Consider the following 24,690-nt stretch of genomic DNA (forward strand, 5'->3'; position numbering starts at 1 on the left):
CTTGTTGTTACCTAACTCATTAACACGTTCAAACCATCCTTGGAACCTAAAAGCTCAACACGTTCACTGAGGACACTCGGTGCTTACCAACACAACTTGACTTAAGGAAACCATCGAAACTATACTAAGTTTTGCAGAGCTTAGAACCAGCTTGTAGACCAGAAGCAACTTTTCAGTGCTTATCAAACAAACGAGGATAAAGAGAACTGAATGATATTAGTTCCAATCATAATACGAAAGAGAAATAAAAGAAAAGACACAACATAGTTCATCGAATTATTTCATTGGGGGCTTTACAAGGCCCCATAGCACAAGTTGTAAAAGAAACTTACAAGTAACCACAACAGAGATTAAAAACCACCACGGAGACGGAGGACCAAGTGAAGGGTCGATTCCTTCTGAATGTTGTAGTCAGCCAATGTGCGACCATCCTCGAGCTGCTTTCCAGCGAAGATGAGACGCTGCTGGTCCGGAGGGATACCTTCCTTGTCCTGGATCTTAGCCTTCACATTGTCAATGGTGTCGGAGCTCTCAACCTCCAGTGTGATGGTCTTCCCGGTCAAAGTCTTCACGAAAATCTGCATACCACCACGGAGACGCAAGACCAAGTGAAGAGTAGACTCCTTCTGAATGTTGTAGTCAGCCAAAGTCCTGCCGTCTTCAAGTTGCTTACCGGCGAAGATCAACCTCTGCTGGTCCGGTGGGATACCCTCCTTGTCTTGGATTTTAGCTTTGACATTATCGATGGTGTCAGAGCTCTCCACCTCCAAAGTGATAGTCTTTCCAGTCAAAGTCTTGACGAAGATCTGCATACCACCACGAAGCCTGAGGACCAAGTGAAGAGTAGATTCCTTCTGGATGTTGTAGTCAGCCAAGGTCCTGCCGTCTTCTAGCTGCTTACCGGCAAAGATAAGCCTTTGCTGATCCGGAGGGATACCTTCCTTGTCCTGGATCTTGGCTTTGACGTTGTCGATTGTATCAGAGCTTTCCACCTCGAGGGTGATTGTCTTTCCGGTGAGAGTCTTAACGAAGATTTGCATCTGCAATTCAGAAACAGAGTGATTGATAAATACCCAGATCAAATCCAAAACAGGAATCAGATTCGAGTAAGAAACTAATTATCAAACCTAGATAGAATTAACACGTTATCAATCGATACAAAACTCAATTCCTTTGATAAAATCGAATTAAATTCAAAGAGAAGTAATTCGATTTGGGGGAAAAAAAAAACAACGAACCCTAATCGAGGACTAACACAAGAGAGATCTACCGGTGAAACTCAAACCTAACCAAATTCGAAAAACAAAGTTGAGACAAGTAATCGTATAAGTGAGGAGAAGTTTTTACCTTGACCAACGATTGAGAGAACAATTGATGATTACTAGGTTTTAGAAATTGGAAGCTGAATTGTGAAAAGAGATGAAAAAGGTCGTCGGGTGTTAAATAGAGAGTTTTATATCGAAGAGACTTCGGATGAGGACGTGAAGCATTAGCCAACCAGAACTAGACATGTATGACGTGTATTGAGCGTTGTTTACACGCCACATCTTGAATAAGGGCCAAATTATATAGTCCACGGGCCAATGGAATATGAAGGCCCAAAGAGAACGATTAACCAATGCTGCTGGTAAAGTTAATTTCAGTTAGATTTCACTTCACATTTATTTTCAATTAAACCGTAAATCAAACTAAATCTCAAGAACTAAACACAATATCGTTAGACTGAGGCATATAATAAGGCTACAAATTTAAACTTTAAGAAGAAAATAAAACAGAGTTAGTACACAAAGCCACTCGTGATTTCAGCTGTTTTACCAGATTGCAATATGACCGTCTTCGGTGGCACAAGCCCTGAACATACCGGTAGTGTTAAACGGCATCGGGACTTCACTTTTGGCAGAGACAGCAACGAGTCCACAGCTTCATCTGGGAACCCGATTGGTCAATAACATAAGCCGCTGCCTCGGTCAAAGACAAGCCTTTATACTCCATGAGTGCAGCCACGTCTCTCGCCACAGTTCCACGGATGATCTCTTCTCCTTTACATGTGGCTGAGACGGCACAAAGGTGGTTAGCGTTAAGTTCCTGCGCCAATGACTAGCGTATCCCTAATTCTGCCAACCATCTTGCTGACATAACCGCCCGTTGATGTAGCCGAAGCCAGATTATCATCGGACTGTTTTGAAGGAATTAAACTTTTTTGTTTAGTATGACACGAAAAGGTCATTACATGAACACAAGGTTCAAGAACATGGTTATAAGAGAATAAACATAGTATCTGGACTCGATTGAATAATTCTTTGGCCTGCTTAAGCCTTGCAATGTTCTCAGAAGTTATGAAATGGCTAGAAAGAATTGACCATCTCAACTCCCTAGAAAACCAAAATTTAGAGAAAGCTTTACAACGGAATCAAATTTAATAATCAATACAAGTAAAAAAAAGGCTATATATAGAGACCAAAAAAGTAGCATGGTTTGATGCTATTTAAAATTTTTATCAAGTAGCATGGTTTGATGCTACCAATCTTTTTAACAAATGCTATTTTTACTGAGTCATTTTCCTGTCACATCTTCTATGTTTAAAGATAATTATATCCTCCTGCAATTCTTTAACACAACAATTAAAAAATAAATATTAAATCATTTCTTTAACAAAACCTAAAATTTACTTTTCATATTCTTCTTCCATCTCTCTTTGTCTCTCTTTTTCTCTCTAATTTTTCCATTGAAATCCTCAAATCTTTCATCTTTTAATCTTTATATCATGTATGTCTCTATTCAATGATGACATACGATGGAGACCAACCCTTCTATAAACCGTTTCTTCATCCACACTATTCTTCGGCCATGTTCTCCATCTGATTCAAGTATGTTTTTTGATGAATCAGATCTAGTTGACTAAGCCTAAGTTCACTTTGTTCTAACTTGATCTAGCAGTTTGTCTCGTTCCAGATATGTTTTCATTGAGGTTGAGTATGGGTTTTTCTATGTGTAATTGTGTTTTTGCTTTTGGTTTCATACAAAAACAGTGACTCAACATTGGGCATTCGATGGACTAGATCCAGTGTACCAGATCCGGTGGACCATATTCGATGGAGCAGATCCGATGGACCAAATCCGATGGACCAAATCTGATGAACCAAATCCGATGGACCAGATTCGATGGAATAAATTGTCCATTTTCTGTTTTCTAACATGTTGTCCATTGTGCATATATACTGACCAACTGATTGCCACAAGTCATAGACCAGAGAATGACACAAGTGATGCATCATCCACATTCCAGCGAGGTTTTACTCTTTGGACCAGAAATTTGTCTTTCGATGGACCAGATCTGGTCTACTTAATATGTCCATTTCATATTTTTCCTAACTTGTTGTCCATCATGTTTTTTATTTTTATCGACAACTAATTATGATTCATAATAGAATGTAATAGCCTTTGGTCTATCTATATTTGATATTTGTCTATTTGTTATATTACTTCTGCTACTTACGACTTCACTTTCACTAGTGATGGACAATTGCAAACATTGCACATATTGTCTATCATAACTTGTCTACTACATTTAGTCTATTGAAAGAGAAATATGTGTTGGATGGCATAAATGAAAAGACAATAAATGACATAGAGATACATGACATCAAATTATGGACCAACAGTTTATATGAGAAAGATAATTATGTCCATAATTAATGTTGTCCACCGCATAAACTGTCACATTCATACCAAACAATTAATTGTTAGTTTTCTTCTCTTTCTTTCTTATAGGGGTAATATAGTATTTTACTCTTATAGCACACAAATAAAAATGACATAATCGAAAAGGTAAGAAAAAAATGGTATTTCTTACAACTTTAATTATGAAAATGGCATTTTTCACCAAATATATAATAATCAACCGCGGATGTGGACCATAGTATGTTGCCCGCTGGCCTTCGAGGGCCGGTCCGCCGCAGATCACTGAAAAAACGGGACCGCGACGGTCAGTCCGTTCGGTCGCAAGAGTGAACAAGTTTTTTGTTTTTGTGGAAAAACAGAGAAAGTAGACTTTTTGAATCGATTTCTGTTTTTCTAAATTTATAGGAAAACGTATCTTAGAGAGGATATGGACGTGAAAATAAGAATGGGCTAAGGCCCAATTGTTTTTTGTTTCTTCGGTGGACCTAAAGTCAATTTAGCAAAAATCAGTGGATATGTATCAAATATACACCAACATGTATATACTTTTTTTTAGAGCCCAAAGAGAAAGGTATAGTATTATTGTCCAATAGCATGTCGGGAACACCAACATTATATGCTAAAATTATTATTTAATCGATTTTGATTACCAACGGCGTAAGATTTAATGCAAAATCCAGCTATTAATTAAAGATAATTATTCTTTACAAATTCTCTATTTCAATAAAAACCAAATTATAGTTAGACTAAAGACTATAATATCATTTTAAACAACTAGACATTTAAAAAAAAAAAATAATAATAAAAAAATAATAATAATAATAACTCTCGCTCGGTGGCATTGTCGTAATAAACCCCAAAACGCAAGCCTTAAAATTAAAAAGCACACTCAGTTTCTACCCGTTGAGACTTGTTGAGCTCTATGTCTTGTCTCTCTCTCTCTCATTTTATTATCGTCATCATCCTCTTTTGTTTGTTTTCTCCTAACGTTTCTCTTTCTTCTTCGAACAATCTCCAAACCTTTTTGTTTTGTTTGAGAAGAACCAAACTACACCAAGAGAAGAGTTTAGTTTAGTCTTTGTTGTTCGCGATGTCGGACTCAGGTTCTTCTCACAAGTCCTCCACAACCACAAAGTTACCTTCAGTTTTGGGACTAAACATCTACATAGTCATCGCGATATGTTCTGTTTTCATACTCTTGATCTCGGTCCTCATCTTCCTCTTCGTCTGTTTGAACCGAGTCTCACGCGCTCGTAGAATGCGTGTGAAACACAGCTCAGGCTCGATCCCGCTAGTCTCCAAGGAGATATCGGAGATCAAGACGACGGTCGGTAAGTTTATTATAAACTCCGACGAATCAAAGGGTAAGATCGGAAACGAAGCTGTCGTCGTGGTTCCCGCATCGAGCAAAGAAGCGACGACTACGAGTACGAGTGGTGGGTTTGACACTTTGTCGGTGGCTTCGAGCGGTGGTGACGTTGGTCCCGAGGTCATGGGATGGGGAAGATGGTATAGCTTGAAAGATCTGGAGATTGCGACGCGTGGCTTCTCTGATGAGAACGTGATCGGTGAAGGAGGTTACGGTGTCGTTTATAGAGCTGATTTCTTTGACGGCTCTGTCGCCGCCGTCAAGAACCTCCTTAACAACAAGTAAGTAGTTTTGTTTACTAATTTCAGATTAGATCATTTTTGAAAAAAAAAAGTTTCAGTTTTTTGAAATTTGGATCTTATCTCTCTCTCTCTCTCTCTGGTGGTACATAACATTAAATTATTCATTCCTCATGTCTGACAAATTTTATTCATTTACTTCAATTCACGGACTCCGTGATTCTTGGGTCAAGGCTTCGTTGGTACTTACTACTACTTGGTTCTTTTGAAAAATTGCTTTAAGTGTTGTCTTCTTCGCTCCTTTCCACCCCAAGAAAATGGTGAAACTTTGATTTTTTAATATATCTCCGACAAGTGTTTTAATTAGATAACACATTCTCCGCATTAATATATTTGAGAGTTTGACTTTCAGTGATGTAACCATTTATTTTATCTCCTGAATTAGTAACTTCAACATATCTAAATTACAGTGCTTACTTAGTTCCAGAGGCATTTCAAGAGAATAAATTTCCGACCATTGAACTATATAATTGCTGTTTTCTTTTAGGTAGGTGTAGTGAAGCTAAAAGAGTAAAACAAAAGGAAAAATTAATTAGTTGTGTGCTTTGTTCTTTATTCTCTACGAATGCTTTCTTTAATCTTTTCCTTTTCTTTTGACCTCTTTTGTTTTAGTTGTTACCTTTTTTAGATGATGAGATGTCTCTCACTGGGTCTATGAATTTTGAATCACTGGGTTGATTTTATGATTTAATCAATGTAATGGATAAATCTTCTGTTTAGGTAGCAAGATTGCAGGAATCTATTATATTGATAGTTAGGTTGAGCAGATTCAGGTTGTTGGTGGCAGGACAACCACTGCAAGTTTGATGCCTTTTTAAAAAGAAATATAATAAATTGTTTTGGTCCTGAGAGGAGGCATGGATGAAACTTTTTTTGGCTTCTTGTTTACTCTCTCACAGTATTGTTTTATAGTAAACATTTTTTTAAAATTTAGATATAATAAAATGAATCTGCTAAATTGATGGTAAAACATAACTTTCTTCAGGGGTCAAGCAGAGAAAGAGTTCAAAGTTGAAGTAGAAGCTATTGGAAAAGTAAGACATAAGAACTTGGTTGGTCTAATGGGATATTGTGCTGACAGTGTTCAAAGGTGTCAAAACATACCAACTCAAATGAATTAGTTGTAAACTCCAGTTTGTATTTAATCTAACAAAATTTTACTACTTTCTTTGTTCTTGATTAGGATGCTTGTGTATGAATATATTGATAATGGAAACTTGGAGCAGTGGCTGCACGGTGATGTTGGTCCGGTTAGTCCTCTGACGTGGGATATCCGCATGAAGATTGCCATTGGAACAGCAAAAGGGTGCAGTTTCTTTTGTTCTTTCTTCTTCTTTTCGAATTGCATTCTATCTGCAATAGGGCACTTAAAACCATGTATTTTGATGAACAGATTAGCCTATTTACATGAAGGGCTTGAACCTAAGGTTGTGCACCGTGATGTGAAATCTAGTAACATCTTGCTCGATAGGAAATGGAACGCGAAAGTGTCTGATTTTGGTTTGGCCAAGTTATTAGGATCTGAGACAAGCTATGTGACAACTCGTGTTATGGGAACTTTTGGGTATATACCTCTCTCTTCTTTCAATTAATAAACGGAGATTGTGACTTCACACTGATAAATCTTACATTATTTTGTGAAAAAATCGACAGATATGTTTCACCAGAATATGCAAGTACTGGTATGCTCAATGAGTGTAGTGATGTCTACAGTTTCGGTGTTTTGCTCATGGAGATGATTACAGGAAGAAGTCCTGTCGATTATTCAAGACCGCCTGGCGAGGTAGTAATCTCTCATACATTAATATTGAGAACTTTTGACTAAATAATCCATTCCTCCTCCCAAGAACATATGCAAATATTTGTTTGTTGAACCATTTTTTAGATGAACTTAGTGGATTGGTTCAAAGGAATGGTTGCAAGTAGACGTGGAGAAGAAATTATAGACCCTAAAATCAAGACCTCACCACCTCCAAGAGCTTTGAAAAGAGCTTTGCTTGTTTGTTTGCGTTGCATAGACCTTGATGCTAGTAAACGACCAAAGATGGGACAAATCATTCACATGCTTGAAGCTGAAGATTTCCCTTTCCGTCCTGTAAGTATATATAAAAAAAAAAAGCTAAAAAGAGATTTAATTAATACTTTATGCAATTAACTGATTTTAAAAGTTGTATGTGTCATACAGGAACACAGATCAAACCAGGAAAGAATGACCGAGAAAGCTTCTATGGCAAACAACCATCACGGTTAAGAGTTGATGCTCTATTCGTTTAGACATCCACAAAGATGTTGTTTCCATGTTTTATTAATTCTTAAAATTGATGATTGATCATATGCCAAAAGGAAAAAATTGGAAAAATGAGTTTAGATATATGAGAGTATGGAATTCAGATTCAAGGCTTGTATTTTGTATATATCATATATGTCTGTATAAATAAATTAGTGAAACTTTATCTTCTCTTTTTGGTTCAAACTCAATTTCACTTGGTTCAAACTCAATTTCACTTGGTTCAAACTCAATTTAAGCCACATTGACCTGGACCGATCGGTTCTGCTTTAGAAATTGATTGGTACTATTCTGTTTTGATTAGCGTTTTAAATTAAACCGATCTCAAACCGGAAATTATGCAACTCAGTTTTTTAATGACCGGGATTCGGACAAATCGGATCCGGTTCGGGTGGAGCACAAAACAGATGTGTCGGAATTCGGATCCGACAAACCACGACCACTCCACTACCTGCGATTGGTGAAACTATCCGAGAACCGCCACGTGTCATCACATATTCTCCTGACATCTCCACCATCATCATAGCCCCCACACGCAAAAAGGGAAAACAAAATCCACATTCTTTAAAAAAATCGATTTCATCTCCAGATCTGTGTGATTCGAGGGAGCGAAACAATGGAAGAGGATTTGATTAAACGTCTTGAAGCTGCGGTTACGAGGCTTGAAGGGATCTCAAGCAACGGAGGAGGTGGAGGAGTTGTTTCTGTTTCCCGCGGAGGAGATTTCTCAATCGATGATGATGTCGCATCGTCCGATCCTTCGATTCTGGCTTATGACGATCTGATTTCTCAATGTGTCGGTAGGGCTTTGACTGCTTCTGAGAAGATCGGTGGAGTTGTTCTTGATGTGACGAAGATTGTCGCCGAAGCATTTGCTTCGCAAAAGGAGCTGCTTGTTCGCATCAAGCAAACTCAGGTATGTTTGCTTGAGTTTTTTTTTGGTGTAATCGATTTGGTGCGTCTTTGTGAATATTTTGGGCATTGTTGTGGTTTGAACAGAAGCCTGACCTCGCTGGATTGGCTGGGTTTCTAAAGCCGTTGAATGATGTTACAATGAAAGCTAATGCAATGACTGAAGGCAAAAGGTCTGATTTTTTCAATCACTTGAAGGCTGCTTCCGATAGTTTATCTGCATTGGCTTGGATTGCTTTCACTGGCAAAGATTGTGGTAAGCACATTGAGAGAGAGAGAGAGAGACATCATGTTGGAAAAGTTTCTAAATTTATGAATTTTGTGATTTCAAAATTTTCTCTTTGTTTTATCCCCTGCAAGGTATGAGCATGCCCATCGCTCATGTGGAAGAAAGTTGGCAAATGGCTGAGTTTTACAACAATAAGGTGTGAATCTTTAATCATCTCTATGCTTTCATATGTTATGATGTTATGGGATTATGAAAACACAATAGGAAACAAGGAGAGTTACTTGATTAGGTTGTAGAATCTTATATTGCTGTTTGATGCTCTTTGCGCATTGTTAATTCTGTGATATCCATGTTCTTCGTCAGGTTCTGGTTGAGTACCGTAACAAAGACGCAGATCATGTGGAATGGGCTAAAGCCTTAAAAGAACTTTACGTACCTGGTTTAAGGGATTATGTTAAAAGTCAATACCCCTTGGGACCTGTATGGAATGCATCAGGGAAACCTGCTACTGCTACTGCTCCTGCCAAGGCTCCACCCGGTGCTCCTGCTCCTCCACCAGCACCCATCTTCAGTTCTGAATCTTCAAAGCCATCATCATCGTCAAACCAGAAACAAGGGATGTCTGCGGTTTTCCAGCAGCTCAGCTCTGGTGCTGTGACCTCAGGTAGGTTTGATGTTGTATGTCTTTATAATTTGTGGCATAGTGTCTATTTTGGAATGTGAATCAAAAGTAGCTTATAATCCTTGTGCTTTGCTTTCCAGGTCTTAGAAAAGTGACCGATGATATGAAGACAAAGAACCGTGCTGATAGATCTGGAGCTGTTAGTGCCATTGAGAAGGAAACCCGTGCCAGTAAACCAGCCTTTTCAAAAACTGGACCACCGAAAATGGAACTTCAAATGGGTCGCAAGTGGGTTTTACTAACAATTACTATTATGGTACATAACTCTGGTAAAATGGTAGAAATGCTATAGTACTGATTGCTGCTTCTACTGTATTATTAGGTGGGCTGTTGAGAACCAAATTGGAAAGAAGGACTTGGTTATCAGCGAATGTGATTCCAAACAGTCTGTGTACATATTTGGTTGCAAAGATTCCGTCTTGCAGATACAAGGTAACTTTGCGGCATTTCAACCTCACTGTGAAAAGTTTGGATATCTACTCAAAATTCTTTGAGGTCCTTACTGTTGTTGCATAATCTGTAGGAAAAGTGAATAACATCACCATTGACAAATGCAACAAAATGGGTGTTGTTTTCACGGTGAGTGGAATAATACTCATTCCTCTTGCATTCCTACAGTATACAGTTATGATTTCTAATAATGTAAGATATAACATGTCTGTATAGGATGTTGTTGCTGCATTTGAGATTGTGAATTGCAACAACGTAGAAGTGCAATGTCAGGTTTGTTTTCTATAATCTATAAGCTTTTCTAATGGCAGCAGATATATCTTTTTTTCAAGACACTGATTGCTCTTCGTTTGTCTTTACTCATCTATGGCTAATCTAGGGTTCAGCTCCCACAGTTTCTGTGGACAACACAACTGGCTGTCAGTTATATCTAAACAAAGACTCATTAGAGACAGCGATAACAACAGCCAAATCGAGTGAGATCAATGTAATGGTGCCCGGTGCTACCCCTGATGGAGATTGGGTACGCCTTTACTCTCTTTGTAACCATGAAAACGTTTTGATTTTCTGGTATTCTTCAAACTTTATACACCAAAAAACGAAATACTTCTGGAATCTGGTTACTGTTGGTTGATACAAATATTCAGAAGCCATTGGTTGTGTAACCAGAAACCTAATGTGTATGACACTGTGTATGGTAGGTATTATTCTCATATTGTCTTGTTACAACATTGTAGGTGGAACATGCGCTGCCTCAACAGTACAACCATGTGTTCACGGAAGGGAAGTTTGAGACAATACCGGTCTCGCACTCAGGTGCCTAAACCAAGGAGAATCTATTTGCACTCTGGGTTTTGCTTGAATATCATGCCTTTTTTTTTATATACTCATATATTTGGTTTCTTCAGATTGTTATAGAGGAGAGAATCTGTTTGTTTGTTTGTTGGTTGGTTGGTTTTTGTCTTGTGTCTCTGTCCCCTAATTTTGGGTATGGAGGTTCTTTGGCCTTTTGATTTATATGATCTGAGCATCCTGTGTTTTGTTCGTCCTTGAGGTTTTGGATTTGGGTTTCTCCTTTCTTTGCTTTTGCGCTTGTTCTGAGCTATTGACTGTTGACATTGCGCACAAATCAAATCATGGATAGGAAAAAGTTGCAAATCCTGTTTTTGGAATATGCAATAATTTTATGTTATTCAACCTTTTTGGGTTTTGTTTTGTTAAGAACTTGTTAATGTATATAGGATATGATGTGAACACAGTAAAAAAAATCTTGAGAAAAGTATGGATGACCTTTAAAATACAGAATAGAAGTTTTAGTAAGTCAACATAATAATTGATTTGAACATTGTAAAATCACAAAAGCTAAGAAAAGTTATTGATGGTGAAACGTGAAGAGTGGGTTACTCTATTGGGAAACAGCATGTAAAAGGGGAATACTGTCATCTACTTTTTGAGGAATTAATTTTTATTTTCTACATTGCATGAACCTTATTTGCGTATGCGCTCATACAATTAGTATCCCATGCATCCATTCTCCTCAACTAAAAGATATCAGTAAATGTTCCAACCTTTTTTTGGTACTTTGACTCCTACATCCTAACTAATCTAATCATTTTACAACCAGCAACAACAATGTAAAAGTTTTTAGGTCGTATTTACGAAACTGGCTTTGGACTTAACATTTAACAACGTTGAGATTAAGGCAAAGAAGATACTTGTGACACAAAATACTCAAGCAAACTCAAAAAGATAAATACATACTTCAATTTTTTCTGCAAAAAGTTTTCTCTTCAAAAGTAGCCAATTTTTTTCTTAATACAAAATAGTATAATAAGACTAAAACAAGACCGAAACGAAGAAGACTTTATACCTCAAAAGTCTCTGAAACTAACAAACAGAAGTCAGCACGTGTAGTGTGGAAAAATAAGCACAAAACGTGTCTTGGAAAATTCTCTTCCTTGTATATATAACCGTTGCAGTAAAAACCTCTTCTTTAAGCAACACTATCTCTCATCATCTCTCTCTCTCTCTTCTCTCTTACCACCATGATGGCTCTTCTCCGCATCCTCATCTCTCTCCTTCTCATCTTCATCTCTCACTTCCCATCCTCACGTAAGTATCTTCCCCAACACGACGTCGTTTGTTTTATCTCCTCTGTTTCTTCTTCCTCTAACCTTTTTTTACTTCCTCTGTTTTTTTTTTGTCCTGTTTGTTGTTACCGACAGATGCAGAGTCTTTCATCGGAGTTAACTACGGTCAAGTCGCCGACAATCTCCCTCCGCCTTCAGAAACAGCCAAGCTCCTTTAATCCACTTCGATTCAGAAAGTAAGACTCTACGGTGCCGATCCCGCCATCATCAAAGCTTTGGCTGGTACAGGTGTAGGTATCGTCATCGGCGCTGCTAACGGCGACGTTCCTTCACTCGCCTCTGATCCAAACGCCGCCGGACAATGGATCAACTCCAATGTCCTCCCTTTTTATCCCGCCTCCAAAATCATCCTCATCACCGTCGGCAACGAGGTCCGTCTCCGTCGCAATTCAAAACTGTAAAGTTTCAACCTTTTTTTAGAGATTTATTTCTCTAATTCTGTTCCGACGATCATCGCAGGTTCTGTTGTCGAACGATCCGAATCTGGTGAACCAGCTACTCCCGGCGATGCAGAATCTCCAAAAAGCCCTCGAAGCGGTGTCTCTCGGCGGGAAAATCAAGGTCTCGACGGTTCACGCCATGACGGTGCTCGGTAATTCAGACCCGCCATCAGCCGGTTCATTTGCCCCCGGTTATCAAACCGGTTTAAAGGGGATCCTGCAATTTTTAAGTGACACTGGTTCACCTTTCGCTATTAACCCGTACCCGTTCTTTGCGTACCAGAGTGACCCGAGACCCGAAACGCTGTCGTTTTGTCTCTTTCAGCCTAACGCTGGACGGGTCGACTCCAAAACCGGAATCAAGTATACGAACATGTTCGATGCTCAGGTACATTAATTACCAGTTGGCTCCACCCTAGCTTTTTTTGGGTTTAAGTCGGGTCCATAACTAATCAATCAATTCATTCGTGTTTGGTAAGGTAATTAAATTAAACTGTTACTGAATTAGTTAAAGGTTCTTATTAGTCTCTGGTTGTGAATTTGGTTGACTGTTTTGTATATATCTAAATGATTTATTAGTTAAACGTCAAAAGAATAGTTTATATGGGTCGGTTAGTTTCTAGTAATTTATTGTTGTGACACAAAAATATGAGAATAATAAAAACTGGCTGTATTCACGTGGACGAATCTATAGTTTGAACTTTCGGTTTTTTATTTATTTATGGAATATATATTTATTTAAAATTTTCTTTGCACTAGATTGTAGCAAGGAACTTGTTCTGTGTCTACTTTATGATTTAGAAGGAATCTATGTTCTTATGATATTTATAGTGCAAAAGACAGTTGTTCACGTATGTGTCTGAATTTACACTTTCCTTCGTATACACAATCTATAAAATAAAATAGTTGCTTAATGATTTGGTACTTGTTATCCTTCTTATTTAGCAGTTCATATACTATGCTTGTAATCATCTTTATCAGGGAATAAGTATGCGTGAGATGACATGTCACTCGTTTACTGATTGTCTGACAGACTGGACTCGCACTAGTTGTTTACTTATTTTAGATGTTTCTTGAAACATTTGTTTTGTTGTTTTGTACTCGTCATCATTAATTCCACGTTAGCAATGTCGACTTTAAAAGTCAATAAAATGTACGGGAAAATATAAGAAAGAAAGAAAAAATAAATGGTGACGTCTTAGTAGAAGAGAAGTCTTTGTTCATGGTCGTTGCTTGCAACACGCGTCACATTCTCTGAGTTTACAACTTTACATCATTTACACAGGTTGATGCGGTTCACTCGGCTTTGAAATCAATGGGATTCGAAAAGGTGGAGATTGTGGTGGCGGAAACTGGTTGGGCGTCACGAGGAGACGCTAATGAGGTTGGAACGAGCGTGGATAACGCCAGAGCTTACAATGGAAACCTAATAGCTCATCTAAAGTCCATGATTGGCACACCTCTCATGCCTGGAAAGCCAGTGGACACTTACTTGTTCGCACTTTACGACGAGAACCTAAAGCCTGGACCATCTTCGGAGCGGGCCTTCGGGCTTTTCAAAACTGATCTTTCTATGGCATATGATGTAGGCCTTGCCAAGAGTAGCAGTAGTGACAGCAACAGTAGTGGTCAGGTTAGATATTAGAAGTTGTGGTTTTTAATTATATGGAAAAAATATGTTATTATAACATGTAACGCAGATGCGGATAAATAATAGAGGTTTTAACTTGTGAGGTGATGTTTTGATCATATAATTAGACGCCATCGGGAAAAGTGACGTCAACAGGGTGGTGTGTACCCAAGAAGGGTGCGACGGATGATCAGTTGCAGTCGAGCTTGGATTGGGCGTGTGGACAAGGAATAGACTGTGGTCCGATACAGCCAGGTGGAGCTTGTTTCGAGCCAAACAATGTGGCCTCACGCGCAGCCTATGCCATGAATATGTATTTTCAGAAATCTCCTAAACAGCCTACAGACTGTGATTTCTCTAAAACCGCTACAGTCACCTCCCAAAACCCTAGTAAGTGTTCTCTCCCCTCCCCTTAAACTGTCACCAGCCTACCAATAGAATAGTGTCATGTAAAACATTGTAACAAAAACCTAGTCATTGATAATTGCTCCTCAATAGCACAATGCATTGTACATATTAATTGGTTTTTTCTAATTATCCTGAATCTGAATTTGATAGGTTACAACAGTTGCGTCTATCCGGGAGGAGGAGGAGGAGGAGCCGCAGGAAGTAAAGCAGTAATGAACAAGTATGTGAGCTCAGACAAAGTAGAGAAGAAGAATGGAGCAAGTGAACCAAATGTCTCTTCTTCTCTATCTTTTCTACTCATCTTTATGTTCCTAATCTTCCATGTAAATATGTAATGGCTCTTACCTTCTTGTTCTTCTCTCCCTCCTTTGTATTCGTGTAATCAAGTCGTTATTAGCTTTATATAATAGTTACACTCAATTCTATACTCCATAATAAAATTGTATTATATTATTAGTCTGCTGTTAACGTCTATTTCTACTAGACTTCTTTTTGCTTTCTTCTGGATCTGAATATTTTAGTTAAGCTTAGATAATTTCCAATTTGGTTTACCAAGTTTACCTTTACTGAAAAGGAATTGTTGATCCAAGTTTTCTTAAAACAAAAAAAAAAGGAAATGTTGATCACAGAACCGACTCTGAAAGTTCTAGAATTCTCGAGGTAAAAAAGAAGGATTTTAGTCAAACCTACCATAATGTAAAATTGACCCGGTTTATCTCGGTTGACTCCAGTGAAATTACCTTTTCTGAAAAGGATTATTTGCCTTTTTAGTTTTGTTAAAAGAAACTATTTCCATCTCAAAAAAGGAATGGTTGACTTAACCGAATCTTAGGGCTTATAAATACGGCACATAGGGTTCACAACTTCATTACCTAACAATTCAATCGCTCTCTCAATTCTTAAACTTTTTCTCATCAAATTAACGATGTCGACGAAGAAGATGATCATGTTGAAGAGCTCCGATGGTCAGTCGTTCGAGGTTGAAGAAGATGTCGCGATCCAATCGCAGACCATAGCGCATATGGTTGAAGACGATTGCGCGAGTACCGAGATCCCTCTTGCTAACGTGACGAGCAAGACTCTTGCCCTAGTGATAGAGTACTGCAAGAAGCACCACGTCGATGAGGCTAACCCAATCCCCGAGGAGGAACTCAAGACGTGGGATAAGCAGTTCATGGAAACAGATCAATCCACGATCTTTGATCTCATCCTTGCTGCGAACTACCTAAACATCGCAAGCTTGCTTGACCTGACGTGCCAAACTGTTGCTGATATGATCACGGGCAAAACTCCAGACCAGATTCGTGCACACTTCAACATTGTGAATGATTTTACACCTGAGGAAGAAGAAGAGGTTCGCAAGGAGAATCAATGGGCTTTTGAATGAGCGGATCGTGGAATCAAAAAACATTAAGCTAGCAGCTTTCTTTCTTTTTCTTTAGTGTGTGGTTTCCCTCTTTTTTTTTTTCGATTTCTTGATCAATGCAGATGATGATGATGATGATCTTCGTCTACTTTTGATTTTATGCTTTCTGTTTCTGTTTTTTTTTTAATAATGTCAAAGAGATAATAAAACCAATGTTTTCTTTTTCTTTACCCTACTAGTTTCACAATCTTTGTTAAGCAGAAAAATATCTAATTTTGCAGCATATTTATCAATGTAAACAAAGAATTATCAATAAAAACCAAAATCAAAAACCTAAAAACTGAAAAAATCATTCAATCAATTTCCTTAATGATCAACCAGAACCAAAATCAATTTATCATTAATCGAATGAAGGAGCAAAAAAAAAAAAAAACGACGTCGTGTAGTAGTTGTAATTGTGGTACACTTTTAATCAGCAAAATAGGAACAGTCAATGTGACATTGACTCTCTCTCTCTCTCTCTCTCTCTCTCTTCTCTTTGGTGTGTGTGTTGAGGTCAGACTCAGAGAGAGAGAGCCATCAAGCATCAACCAACAACAAGGTTCAACAAACGAGCGTGTTTGTGTGTGTAATTGACTCATTCTTCTTCTTCTTCTTCAGCTTTTTCCCACGTAATTTACCAAATCCACTCTTTCTAGGGTTCGATCTCTCTCAATCATGAACCTTCTTCTCTTTTAGTCCCTCAAAAAATTTCCCCTTTTTCTTTGATCGGCGACGGAGAAGCCTTAAGTCTGAACCCCGTTAATGTCTGTCTCCGATCTTAAAGAACGTCACGCCGTAGCTACGGAGACCGTTAATAACCTCCGTGACAGGCTTAGACAGAGACGCCTTCAGCTCCTCGATACCGATGGTTTGGGGATTTTTTTGTTTTCCTTCTCTTTCTCTCGTCTTCATCTTGTCCTTTTCGTCTTCTTTAATTGGGATTGAATTTTGGCAGTGGCGAGGTATTCGGCGGCGCAAGGACGTACTCCGGTGAGCTTCGGAGCAACGGATCTGGTCTGCTGTCGTACTCTTCAGGGACATACCGGAAAGGTGACTCAAAATGTTCCATCTTTTTGTGTCTCTTTTGTTCTTTTATCCTTCAAGTATGCTTCTTTTTGTAGTTTTGTAGCTTGTGTTAAAAGGGCAACTAAAAAGCTTCCATTTTGGGTAATTATTAGCTTCCATTTTGTAGAATTTTGGGTTGGAACTTTAGTTGCTGCTTTCTATTAGATGTTACTAGTCTATGTCATCTTTGAAGAGTGCAGATGGATTTGGTTAAGATCCTGCGAAGATGTAGACACAGTAGAGTTGATTGTAGATGTTAACATGTGGAATTTACAGGTTTATTCATTGGATTGGACATCGGAGAGGAACCGGATTGTCAGTGCATCTCAAGATGGGAGATTAATCGTGTGGAATGCTCTAACGAGTCAGAAAACTCATGCTATTAAACTCCCTTGTGCGTGGGTTATGACATGTGCTTTCTCTCCAAATGGTCAGTCGGTTGCCTGTGGTGGGTTAGACAGTGTGTGTTCTATCTTCAGTCTTAGCTCAACCGCGGACAAGGATGGAACCGTACCAGTTTCAAGAATGCTTAGTGGTCACAAGGGGTATGTTTCGTGCTGTCAGTATGTTCCAAATGAGGATGCCCACCTAATCACCAGTTCAGGTGACCAAACATGTATCTTATGGGATGTGACTACTGGTCTCAAAACTTCTGTTTTTGGTGGTGAATTTCAGTCTGGACATACTGCTGACGTACTAAGGTATGGATGTTGCTTTCATCTCCTTGGCTTATTGCATCGGTTTGTTTAATAAAGTAGCATATATTTCATACCTATTTTATCATCCAGCGTTGGAATTAGCCTATAGGTTTGACATATTAAGAGTCAGTTATATACTTATGCCCTCTTACACGGTGATTTGTATCCTATTTCTTCCAGTGTCTCAATTAGTGGATCAAACCCAAACTCGTTCATATCTGGTTCATGCGATTCCACAGCACGCTTGTGGGACAGTCGTGCTGCAAGCCGAGCAGTGCGTACCTTTCATGGTCACGAGGGAGATGTTAATACTGTCAAGTTCTTTCCGGATGGTAATAGATTTGGGACTGGATCAGACGATGGAACTTGCAGGCTGTATGACATTAGGACTGGTCATCAACTCCAGGTTTATCAGCCACATGGTGATGGTGAGAACGTTCCAGTCACCTCCATTGCATTCTCAGTCTCTGGGAGACTTCTTTTCGCTGGCTACGCGAGCAACAACACTTGTTACGTTTGGGATACTCTCTTGGGAGAGGTAAGCTAGTTAATGTTGAGGAAGAGTGGTGAGAGTTGTTTTCACTCATTTGTAAGGTTTATGATTGTAATGTGGGGACATTTCTGGCAGGTTGTATTGGATTTGGGTTTACAGCAGGATTCACACAAGAATCGGATAAGCTGTTTGGGGTTGTCAGCAGATGGAAGTGCCTTGTGTACAGGAAGTTGGGATTCGAATCTAAAGGTTAGTGTCTCTCTGCTTATTATATCATGTTATGATTTGAATGAAATGGGAAATTAAGATAAGCACCAAAACAAATATCATCGGAGATGTAAGAAAATTTGAGAAAATATGTGAAATTTTCATTGAAATACACAGATATGGGCGTTTGGAGGGCACAGAAGAGTGATTTGAAGAAGATGATTAACAAACGTAGGAGTCATGTCTCCAGTTGTGGTGGTTGGTTAATATATTCTGTAGTCGGAAGTAAAAGCCGGTAAGGTCGGTTTGTGGAAGAACGGAAGGTGTTTGGTTTGAAATAGTGGAGTGGTTAGAAGGATCAAACTTCCCCTTTGTTGTTGTAGTGTGCTTTGATTTATTAATTCTTCATTCTCCTTTAATAATACTCCTAAACGGCATTACTTGTTATTTATTTCGCTCCTCAATGTGCATTCTGTAATCAATTGTTTCCACCAGTCGTAACTACCATCTCTTGAGTCGAAATTGAATGTAAAACTTTACAAGTCCGTTAGTTGTTTAGCTTAATGGAGTTATTTGGTTAGACTCGCACGGTACGGTTTCCAAATGTGAGCAAGATAATCTGTTGATTCCCCAACTTCTGTAATGTATTCATTCACTTGGCGAGAAAAAACGAGAAAAAAATTTAGAAATAAAAAATCAAAAAAGCATCGTCAAATTATAAAAGAGAAACCTCCACAGTATTTGACAGAAATGGTTGTAGGGACAAAAAAAAGAGAGAGAAGAAAACACTATACTATTTATAATAGTTCATGTATTATGAAGGTTGGGTAAATGGGGATCTTTAACAATACTTTTGTAGCAACGCGAGGGTTTTTAACCGCAGGCAACAATCTCGTGAATGGCGTCTGCGACAGAAACGTCCTCAGCTCTAACTGTCAGTTTCATTGCAATGTCCTTTGAGCTGTCCATTCCAAACTGTGCCCTCACTAACACTTTCACATTCCCTATATACACACCTGACAATAAACACGTGTGTGACCTTGCGTTGGTCGGAATTGTCTCCGTCCCCTGCCATTTGCATCTCTAGTGTCAGTTTCAATTTCCGGGAACACAACAAATGCTCATATTACTCAAAAAAGACTTTATCCACAATAATCCTAGCCCTCAAAAGTCTCAGCGGGTCAAGTCTAGTAGTTTCTCTATCGACTATGAGAAAAAAGTGGAAAAGACTAACCTCGCAAATCTGCATGCCAAGAAGATCAGTGACAGCGTTTACAGCTTCTCCTAAGCTATCTCTTTGGCCAAGACCATATTCGTCTACACGCTCATCTTCTTCATCCATGTTTTCCCATGCATTCCTGAAATTGGAGACACCCACTTTCACCATGTAATCTCCAGCTACAACCTCAAGATCTTCCAGCTGGTACTCATCTTCTACTCCATCATCATCTGCATCTGCTTCACCTGTGCTTGGGTCAACCTGATTAGGCACAAACAAACTAGTCATGTTGTTTTCTTTTGGTCTCTGTGATTAATTAGAGTCACTCTAGAACTTCCTCTCTAAATGCGTCAGTGATTACCAGAGTTCTCCACAAAGTATTATGAGATTGTTTGAACATCATTTTAGCGAAATAAAAAGATGGAAGTGAAAAGCCTGTTCAACATGTACCTCCTTAACAACGAAAGTTAATGTGTTGGAGAACTTTCCAACAGCAGGGACCCCTGCTGGCTTCTTAAAAACCACAAAGGCTTGACCAGGCTTATCATAAGGAAGTGAGTTTAGGGCCTTTGAAGTTACTTCATTGAATTCCTCTGCTTCTGAAGCATCTACAATGACATTGACCTACAAAACCATTCCAGAATTAGTGACATGAGGAACGTAAGGATAAGATATGCTTTACACCACATGACTGTTCTATACCCTCTCCAACAACTGCTCTGGGACTGTGTTAGTGCAGTTGTACTGCAACACCACATGACTGTCATAGATATGCTTTACAACATTGACGGCGTATTCTGTTTCTGGTTCAGTTAGCTCCACAGGCGGAGAAGACTGAAAAAAAAGGATGTACAAGTTAAGGCAAAACAAGGTAAGCCAAAAAAATTAGATTGAAACAGAAGAAAAATCAGCCCTAACCTTGAAAAGTTTTCCGAAGGCGGCAAACTCTGGAATAGATGAGAGAAGTTTTTCGTAGCCATCAAAACCAGAAGCAGGTGCAGCTGGTGGTGCACCAAGACCAGTGGGCTTTTTACCCTGGGCTTTCTTCTCTGCAAGGGGCTGGGATTTAACTTCCTTAGACACGGAATCGACATCAAAAGCTTCTTCAGAGGGCTCCTGCATAATCAAAGATTTAAGATAAGTGGTGTGCTAAGAAGGTTATGAAAACTGAGAATTGATAACTCACATAATTCTTCAAACTAGTTTCCAAGTTGACCAGAGGAACCTCCAGGGAACCGAACAGAAAATCCTTGGTCTCTTTATCAGTGTCAACAGTACCATCACCACCAAGAACACTCAAAAATAGTGTTGCTCTATCACGGACCTTAAGATAAAAAGAGGTCGCAACTCAAAATCAAGGAAAGAATCATGACACGACTTGCATGCTTCTCACCTCAGAAAATGTTAACAAAGGGAAACACATGCATGTATGTTCAATGATGCAACCGACTCAAGGGGCCACAACAGACATACAGAAACAGCAATGTTTAGGAACGCACCTCATCATCACTGTCATAGATGCAGCGCTTCAACAGAATGGTAATCCGGGGCTGCCAAGCATCCATTGATTGTGCTCTTTATCATCAGTCAAAGAATATAAAACGAGAAAAATGGGTTGGCAAGATAACTACACATACCTTCAAGGATTCAACCATAAATCCAAACTTTGCAAGTGTGGAAACAGCAGCAGCCCGGACAGTGGCATTTTCAAGATGCACACGGTTGTAAATATATCGTATATACTTGCTTGGATCTGAGGTGTTAGGTCCCTCAATTCCCAGAAAATGAAGGATCTACGCGACAAAACACATTTAAATATCACATAAGCCGTTTTTAATAGCAACCACAGATGGGTGTTGGATAAAATAGTTTACCTGTGTTGAAAGATATGTGAATTCACAATCTTCAATGAATTCACAAAGATGAAGCAATCCACTTTCTTTCGCATCAGGAATATCTCTGATAATGGTCACAATAGAATCCACTATTGCTCTTTTATACTCAAATCCACCTTCCTCCCTAAGAACGTTGCTTAAGAAGGTCATCCTATAAATAAAAAGGTGACAGATTAATCATAAGCCAAATGCTATAGAGACACTGTAACATATTCAAATCATTCAAAAGAATAGCAATGCTCGAAAAAGAAACTACAAATAAGAAACACCCTAAGACTTCACTTACAAGGATCTGTATTTCAGTGGAAATTTCACACACAACGATCTTATTGCTTCCACGACCACAATTTTGAACTCATCAGCAATATCTGACATAAAATTAGTTATCTGCTTCATCAAGCGTTCTACACTTGATTCGTTCCCTGTTTTCAAGAGTGTGGTTATTGCGAGTGTAGCAATGCTTCTATTCTGATCAGAAATTAAACTCTCCATATCAATGTTGCAGTTGGTGACAGCCATAGGATGAGTCATTGCAACCTGTAGTTCAAACTTGTGTTTAGTGTACAGTTAAATGATGAACCCACCCAGAAAAACATAAAATCATTTCTCAATATACAAAGAGAAGAGTTGAAAGAATTCTTCTTTATAAAGATTTTGATCTAAGAAAGCATTGTAAACCTTGTTCAGAGTCCGAACAGCAGCAAATCTCAACACTGGTCTGGGGGAACTCAAAAAGAGCTGGAGAACAGTGATTGCTGGAGTTAATTCTCGGCTTGTCACACCATCAAGCTCAGTGATCGCCCTGGCAGCCTCAAGGATCACCATTTCAGCTTTATGGCGAAGGCAACTCTCCAGAAATTCATAGAACGGACGTTCTCCAGATTGACCGTGGTTGGCCATGTCACGGATAACCTGGATAATAGAAACTAAAGCTAAATAACGCAAATATTTTCATCCACATATCAAATGATCAAACAGAGGAGAGGAGTAACCTGGCTGGTATAACGTATCAAAAGACACTGAGCCAAGGGCGAGCGGACAGATCCCCTGGTCAAGCTACCAACCAACTTGCTAACAGCCAAGCGATCATTTTGCCGTATCTGAACATGATAATTGATTTTCAACAACTATTAGATTAACTCTCACTACCTTAATAAATAAAGATGGAAAGCATATCATGTTGGCAGTATTTTTGTAACAGCAGCGATACATATCATTTGCTAACTAGTACGACTTCAAGTTTAGGCACATAATATGTTGGCCTTCAAACTTAAAAAGATGCATATGCTAGAATCAGCAGTATCAGAGACAGACTCTAGGCACAGATTGAACCTCACAAGAAAATAAAGTTGCTGGAAATGATCATGATACAGAGTGATGATGCCGCTACATAAAACTTATTGTGTGTGTTTCTAGTCCAATACTCATAGTAACACCTCTCAGTGGCTATTTAATTAAACAAAGAGCAGAAACATAAACCAATTTGACTTCGGTAATACCAATGCAAGAAACGTACCTGATGGAGCAAAGCTAGGGCATGAAACTGAACAAGGGCAGATCTGGACTGAATACCTTCTTGAACCTCATTGCTCCATCTTTTAACAATTTCTGGGTTTGTCTGTAAGAGACAATATAAGAATATAAGCATAACATTAAAAATCAGAAACAACCTAATAATAGTTTTGGGGTGTAAAAGGTACCCTTAGCAAGTGAAGCCCACTGACTAAAGCAGCACTTGAAACAACGGGATTCTTATCCACAATGGCTTGTTTCAAGTATCGCTCAATTTGAGTGAGAAGCGTTCCGTCAATAATCCGGCAGAGGACACGGATAGCATTAGCTCGATACATATCAATTTTACTGTTCATGTCCTTCATCAGGGAGCTTGTTACAATGATAACCTATATGGGTGAAAAAAAACAAACAACATATCTTGCAATTAAACCTACAAATAAGCGCCATGATTTTCCGTATTTAAACTTTTAGTAAGATTTGCAAACCTCATCCGATGATGGAGATAACTCCTTAATGATCAAGTAGACCATTCTCCTCAAACCAGTGTCTTTCGACTGGAAAAGCTTTGTAACTGAAAAGAAAACTTCCGTTGCTTCGACCTGCATAAGAAAACAGAATTAAAACTTGTCAATTCACACCACATGTGATACTACAATATCAAACAAACAACCATCGGGAAGGGATAAGAAGGGTCAGGGACACTAACCTTGGTGAATGACTCCCCTTGGTTAAGCAAATAAAGAAGTTTGGTGATGACCTGAGAGCATCTTCTAGGATCAACCTGAGCGTCATTAAAGACTCTAGCTTCTTGAAGTACAGCTCCCTTCTCAATTCCCATGAATGGAGAATACTCCACTGATCCAACAAAAATAATCAGAAATTGAAATAAGCAAAAGAACAATTCACACAGGGATCGTTGATCAAAACTAAACAATGTATGTAATTATCACAAACACACAACAGTCTGGGTGAGTACTCGAGATTGTAGATCTACGCAACCAAAATCACAAATACACGGGACTGTGTCGATCAGATCTAGAAGATTAACATCTGGATCTAAAACTTAATAAACCAGATAAATTCGAAACACAAGAATCATATTAAATTATAAGGGAATTTAAGCATACACTCATCGTCGTGATCATCGTCTTTCTTCACGAGAGGTTGCGCCATTGCTGATCTCCCTTTAGATTAACTCCGTTACTCAGATCTCGCTTTGGCTACCTTTCAGCTACAGATGCTACACTCAAAATGCGGGAGAAGAAACAAAGATCTCTATAAAATGTTTCTTTATGTTTTTGAGTCCCACCCAAGAGAAGAAGAAGAAGAAGAAGAAGAAGAAGAAGAAAGAACTCAAGAAAAACTGTGGAATCGAGAGAGAGAAGAGAGAAAGACAACTTTTTCGAACCGGCCCATTGGGTCAATTTTTTCATTAATCGACTCTTTAATATTTACCCAAAACAAAAAAAGATTACAAAAAACTTTAAAGTTACGTCTGTGACACTTGTTTAATATGATTTTTTGTAAATTGTTCGGATCTTTTAATACAACGTCGATAAACACAATAAAAATCTTGATTATAAAAACATAATTAACGTGGTAATGGAATAAGGCTTTGTACCTAAATATATATTTCAACAAAACCAAACTAAT

The 24,690-nt window shown here is 38.6% G+C and overlaps 7 protein-coding genes across 8 annotated transcripts in view; 5 read left to right on the forward strand and 2 right to left on the reverse strand.

Annotated features, from left to right (window-relative positions):
* LOC104721344 (polyubiquitin 11) overlaps positions 1 to 1,472 on the reverse strand; it is a 3,873-nt gene extending 2,401 nt beyond the window's left edge. Inside the window, exons 1-2 of one of the 2 annotated variants that reach the window (XM_010439305.2) lie at positions 1,348 to 1,472; positions 808 to 1,040 (exon numbers count right to left, since the gene is read on the reverse strand). In XM_010439305.2, the coding sequence (XP_010437607.1) occupies positions 808 to 1,040 (233 nt within the window). In that variant the 5' untranslated portion in view covers positions 1,348 to 1,472. Of the gene's footprint in view, positions 1 to 197; positions 1,041 to 1,347 lie in introns of those variants that run through there. The other variant, XM_010439304.2, reaches the window with a different exon arrangement.
* On the forward strand, positions 4,623 to 7,814 carry LOC104721345 (probable receptor-like serine/threonine-protein kinase At4g34500). The gene is made up of 7 exons (XM_010439306.2): positions 4,623 to 5,331; positions 6,335 to 6,439; positions 6,533 to 6,655; positions 6,743 to 6,913; positions 7,003 to 7,132; positions 7,235 to 7,444; positions 7,535 to 7,814. The coding sequence occupies exons 1-7, from the start codon at positions 4,772 to 4,774 to the stop codon at positions 7,598 to 7,600; spliced, it is 1,365 nt and encodes a 454-aa protein (XP_010437608.1). The 5' UTR covers positions 4,623 to 4,771; the 3' UTR covers positions 7,601 to 7,814.
* Positions 8,094 to 11,110, forward strand: LOC104721346 (cyclase-associated protein 1). Its single transcript, XM_010439307.2, has 10 exons — positions 8,094 to 8,552; positions 8,636 to 8,804; positions 8,909 to 8,973; positions 9,141 to 9,441; positions 9,540 to 9,687; positions 9,782 to 9,891; positions 9,983 to 10,038; positions 10,126 to 10,182; positions 10,289 to 10,432; positions 10,647 to 11,110. Exons 1-10 carry the CDS (start codon positions 8,253 to 8,255, stop codon positions 10,731 to 10,733), a joined length of 1,437 nt encoding a protein of 478 aa, XP_010437609.1. The 5' UTR covers positions 8,094 to 8,252; the 3' UTR covers positions 10,734 to 11,110.
* LOC104727573 (glucan endo-1,3-beta-glucosidase 7-like) lies at positions 11,885 to 14,990 on the forward strand. Its single transcript, XM_010446667.2, is given in 6 exon segments — positions 11,885 to 12,021; positions 12,135 to 12,430; positions 12,519 to 12,887; positions 13,785 to 14,132; positions 14,258 to 14,519; positions 14,688 to 14,990. Coding segments are annotated over 6 exon segments (1,527 nt in total). The 5' UTR covers positions 11,885 to 11,954; the 3' UTR covers positions 14,873 to 14,990.
* On the forward strand, positions 15,427 to 16,008 carry LOC104721347 (SKP1-like protein 11). Its single transcript, XM_010439309.1, has one exon. The coding sequence runs from the start codon at positions 15,463 to 15,465 to the stop codon at positions 15,922 to 15,924; it is 462 nt and encodes a 153-aa protein (XP_010437611.1). The 5' UTR covers positions 15,427 to 15,462; the 3' UTR covers positions 15,925 to 16,008.
* On the forward strand, positions 16,387 to 18,915 carry LOC104721348 (guanine nucleotide-binding protein subunit beta). The gene is made up of 6 exons (XM_010439310.2): positions 16,387 to 16,813; positions 16,901 to 16,995; positions 17,287 to 17,711; positions 17,889 to 18,246; positions 18,337 to 18,450; positions 18,586 to 18,915. Exons 1-6 carry the CDS (start codon positions 16,708 to 16,710, stop codon positions 18,619 to 18,621), a joined length of 1,134 nt encoding a protein of 377 aa, XP_010437612.1. The 5' UTR covers positions 16,387 to 16,707; the 3' UTR covers positions 18,622 to 18,915.
* On the reverse strand, positions 19,098 to 24,460 carry LOC104721349 (coatomer subunit gamma). The gene is made up of 17 exons (XM_010439311.2): positions 24,165 to 24,460; positions 23,744 to 23,892; positions 23,523 to 23,636; positions 23,223 to 23,423; positions 23,039 to 23,140; positions 22,515 to 22,622; positions 22,201 to 22,434; positions 21,809 to 22,059; positions 21,502 to 21,673; positions 21,265 to 21,420; positions 21,127 to 21,177; positions 20,814 to 20,951; positions 20,546 to 20,743; positions 20,330 to 20,461; positions 20,078 to 20,251; positions 19,643 to 19,888; positions 19,098 to 19,476 (listed from the first exon to the last, which is right to left on the reverse strand). Exons 1-17 carry the CDS (start codon positions 24,208 to 24,210, stop codon positions 19,282 to 19,284), a joined length of 2,667 nt encoding a protein of 888 aa, XP_010437613.1. The 5' UTR covers positions 24,211 to 24,460; the 3' UTR covers positions 19,098 to 19,281.

The sequence above is a fragment of the Camelina sativa genome, chromosome 11 (genome assembly GCF_000633955.1).
Source record: "Camelina sativa cultivar DH55 chromosome 11, Cs, whole genome shotgun sequence".
NCBI classification, from domain to species: domain Eukaryota; kingdom Viridiplantae; phylum Streptophyta; class Magnoliopsida; order Brassicales; family Brassicaceae; genus Camelina; species Camelina sativa.

Bases quoted from the DNA above. Each gene is read 5' to 3' on its own strand.
- LOC104721345 (XM_010439306.2), top strand. From the start codon at position 4,772: ATGTCGGACTCAGGTTCTTCTCACAAGTCCTCCACAACCACAAAGTTA. The intron at 5,332-6,334 runs GTAAGTAGTTTT...AACTTTCTTCAG, and splicing joins AAGAACCTCCTTAACAACAA to GGGTCAAGCAGAGAAAGAGT. The intron at 7,133-7,234 runs GTAGTAATCTCT...ACCATTTTTTAG, and splicing joins ATTCAAGACCGCCTGGCGAG to ATGAACTTAGTGGATTGGTT.
- LOC104721349 (XM_010439311.2), bottom strand. From the start codon at position 24,210: ATGGCGCAACCTCTCGTGAAGAAAGACGATGATCACGACGATGAGT. The intron at 21,674-21,808 runs GTAAGTGAAGTC...TTTTATTTATAG, and splicing joins CCACTGAAATACAGATCCTT to GATGACCTTCTTAAGCAACG. The intron at 21,421-21,501 runs GTAAACTATTTT...TTTGTCGCGTAG, and splicing joins TCACATATCTTTCAACACAG to ATCCTTCATTTTCTGGGAAT.
- LOC104721346 (XM_010439307.2), top strand. From the start codon at position 8,253: ATGGAAGAGGATTTGATTAAACGTCTTGAAGCTGCGGTTACGAGGCTT. The intron at 10,039-10,125 runs GTGAGTGGAATA...ATGTCTGTATAG, and splicing joins AAATGGGTGTTGTTTTCACG to GATGTTGTTGCTGCATTTGA. The intron at 10,433-10,646 runs GTACGCCTTTAC...ACAACATTGTAG, and splicing joins CTACCCCTGATGGAGATTGG to GTGGAACATGCGCTGCCTCA.
- LOC104721347 (XM_010439309.1), top strand. From the start codon at position 15,463: ATGTCGACGAAGAAGATGATCATGTTGAAGAGCTCCGATGGTCAGTCG.
- LOC104721348 (XM_010439310.2), top strand. From the start codon at position 16,708: ATGTCTGTCTCCGATCTTAAAGAACGTCACGCCGTAGCTACGGAGACC. The intron at 16,814-16,900 runs GTTTGGGGATTT...GAATTTTGGCAG, and splicing joins TCAGCTCCTCGATACCGATG to TGGCGAGGTATTCGGCGGCG. The intron at 16,996-17,286 runs GTGACTCAAAAT...TGGAATTTACAG, and splicing joins TTCAGGGACATACCGGAAAG to GTTTATTCATTGGATTGGAC.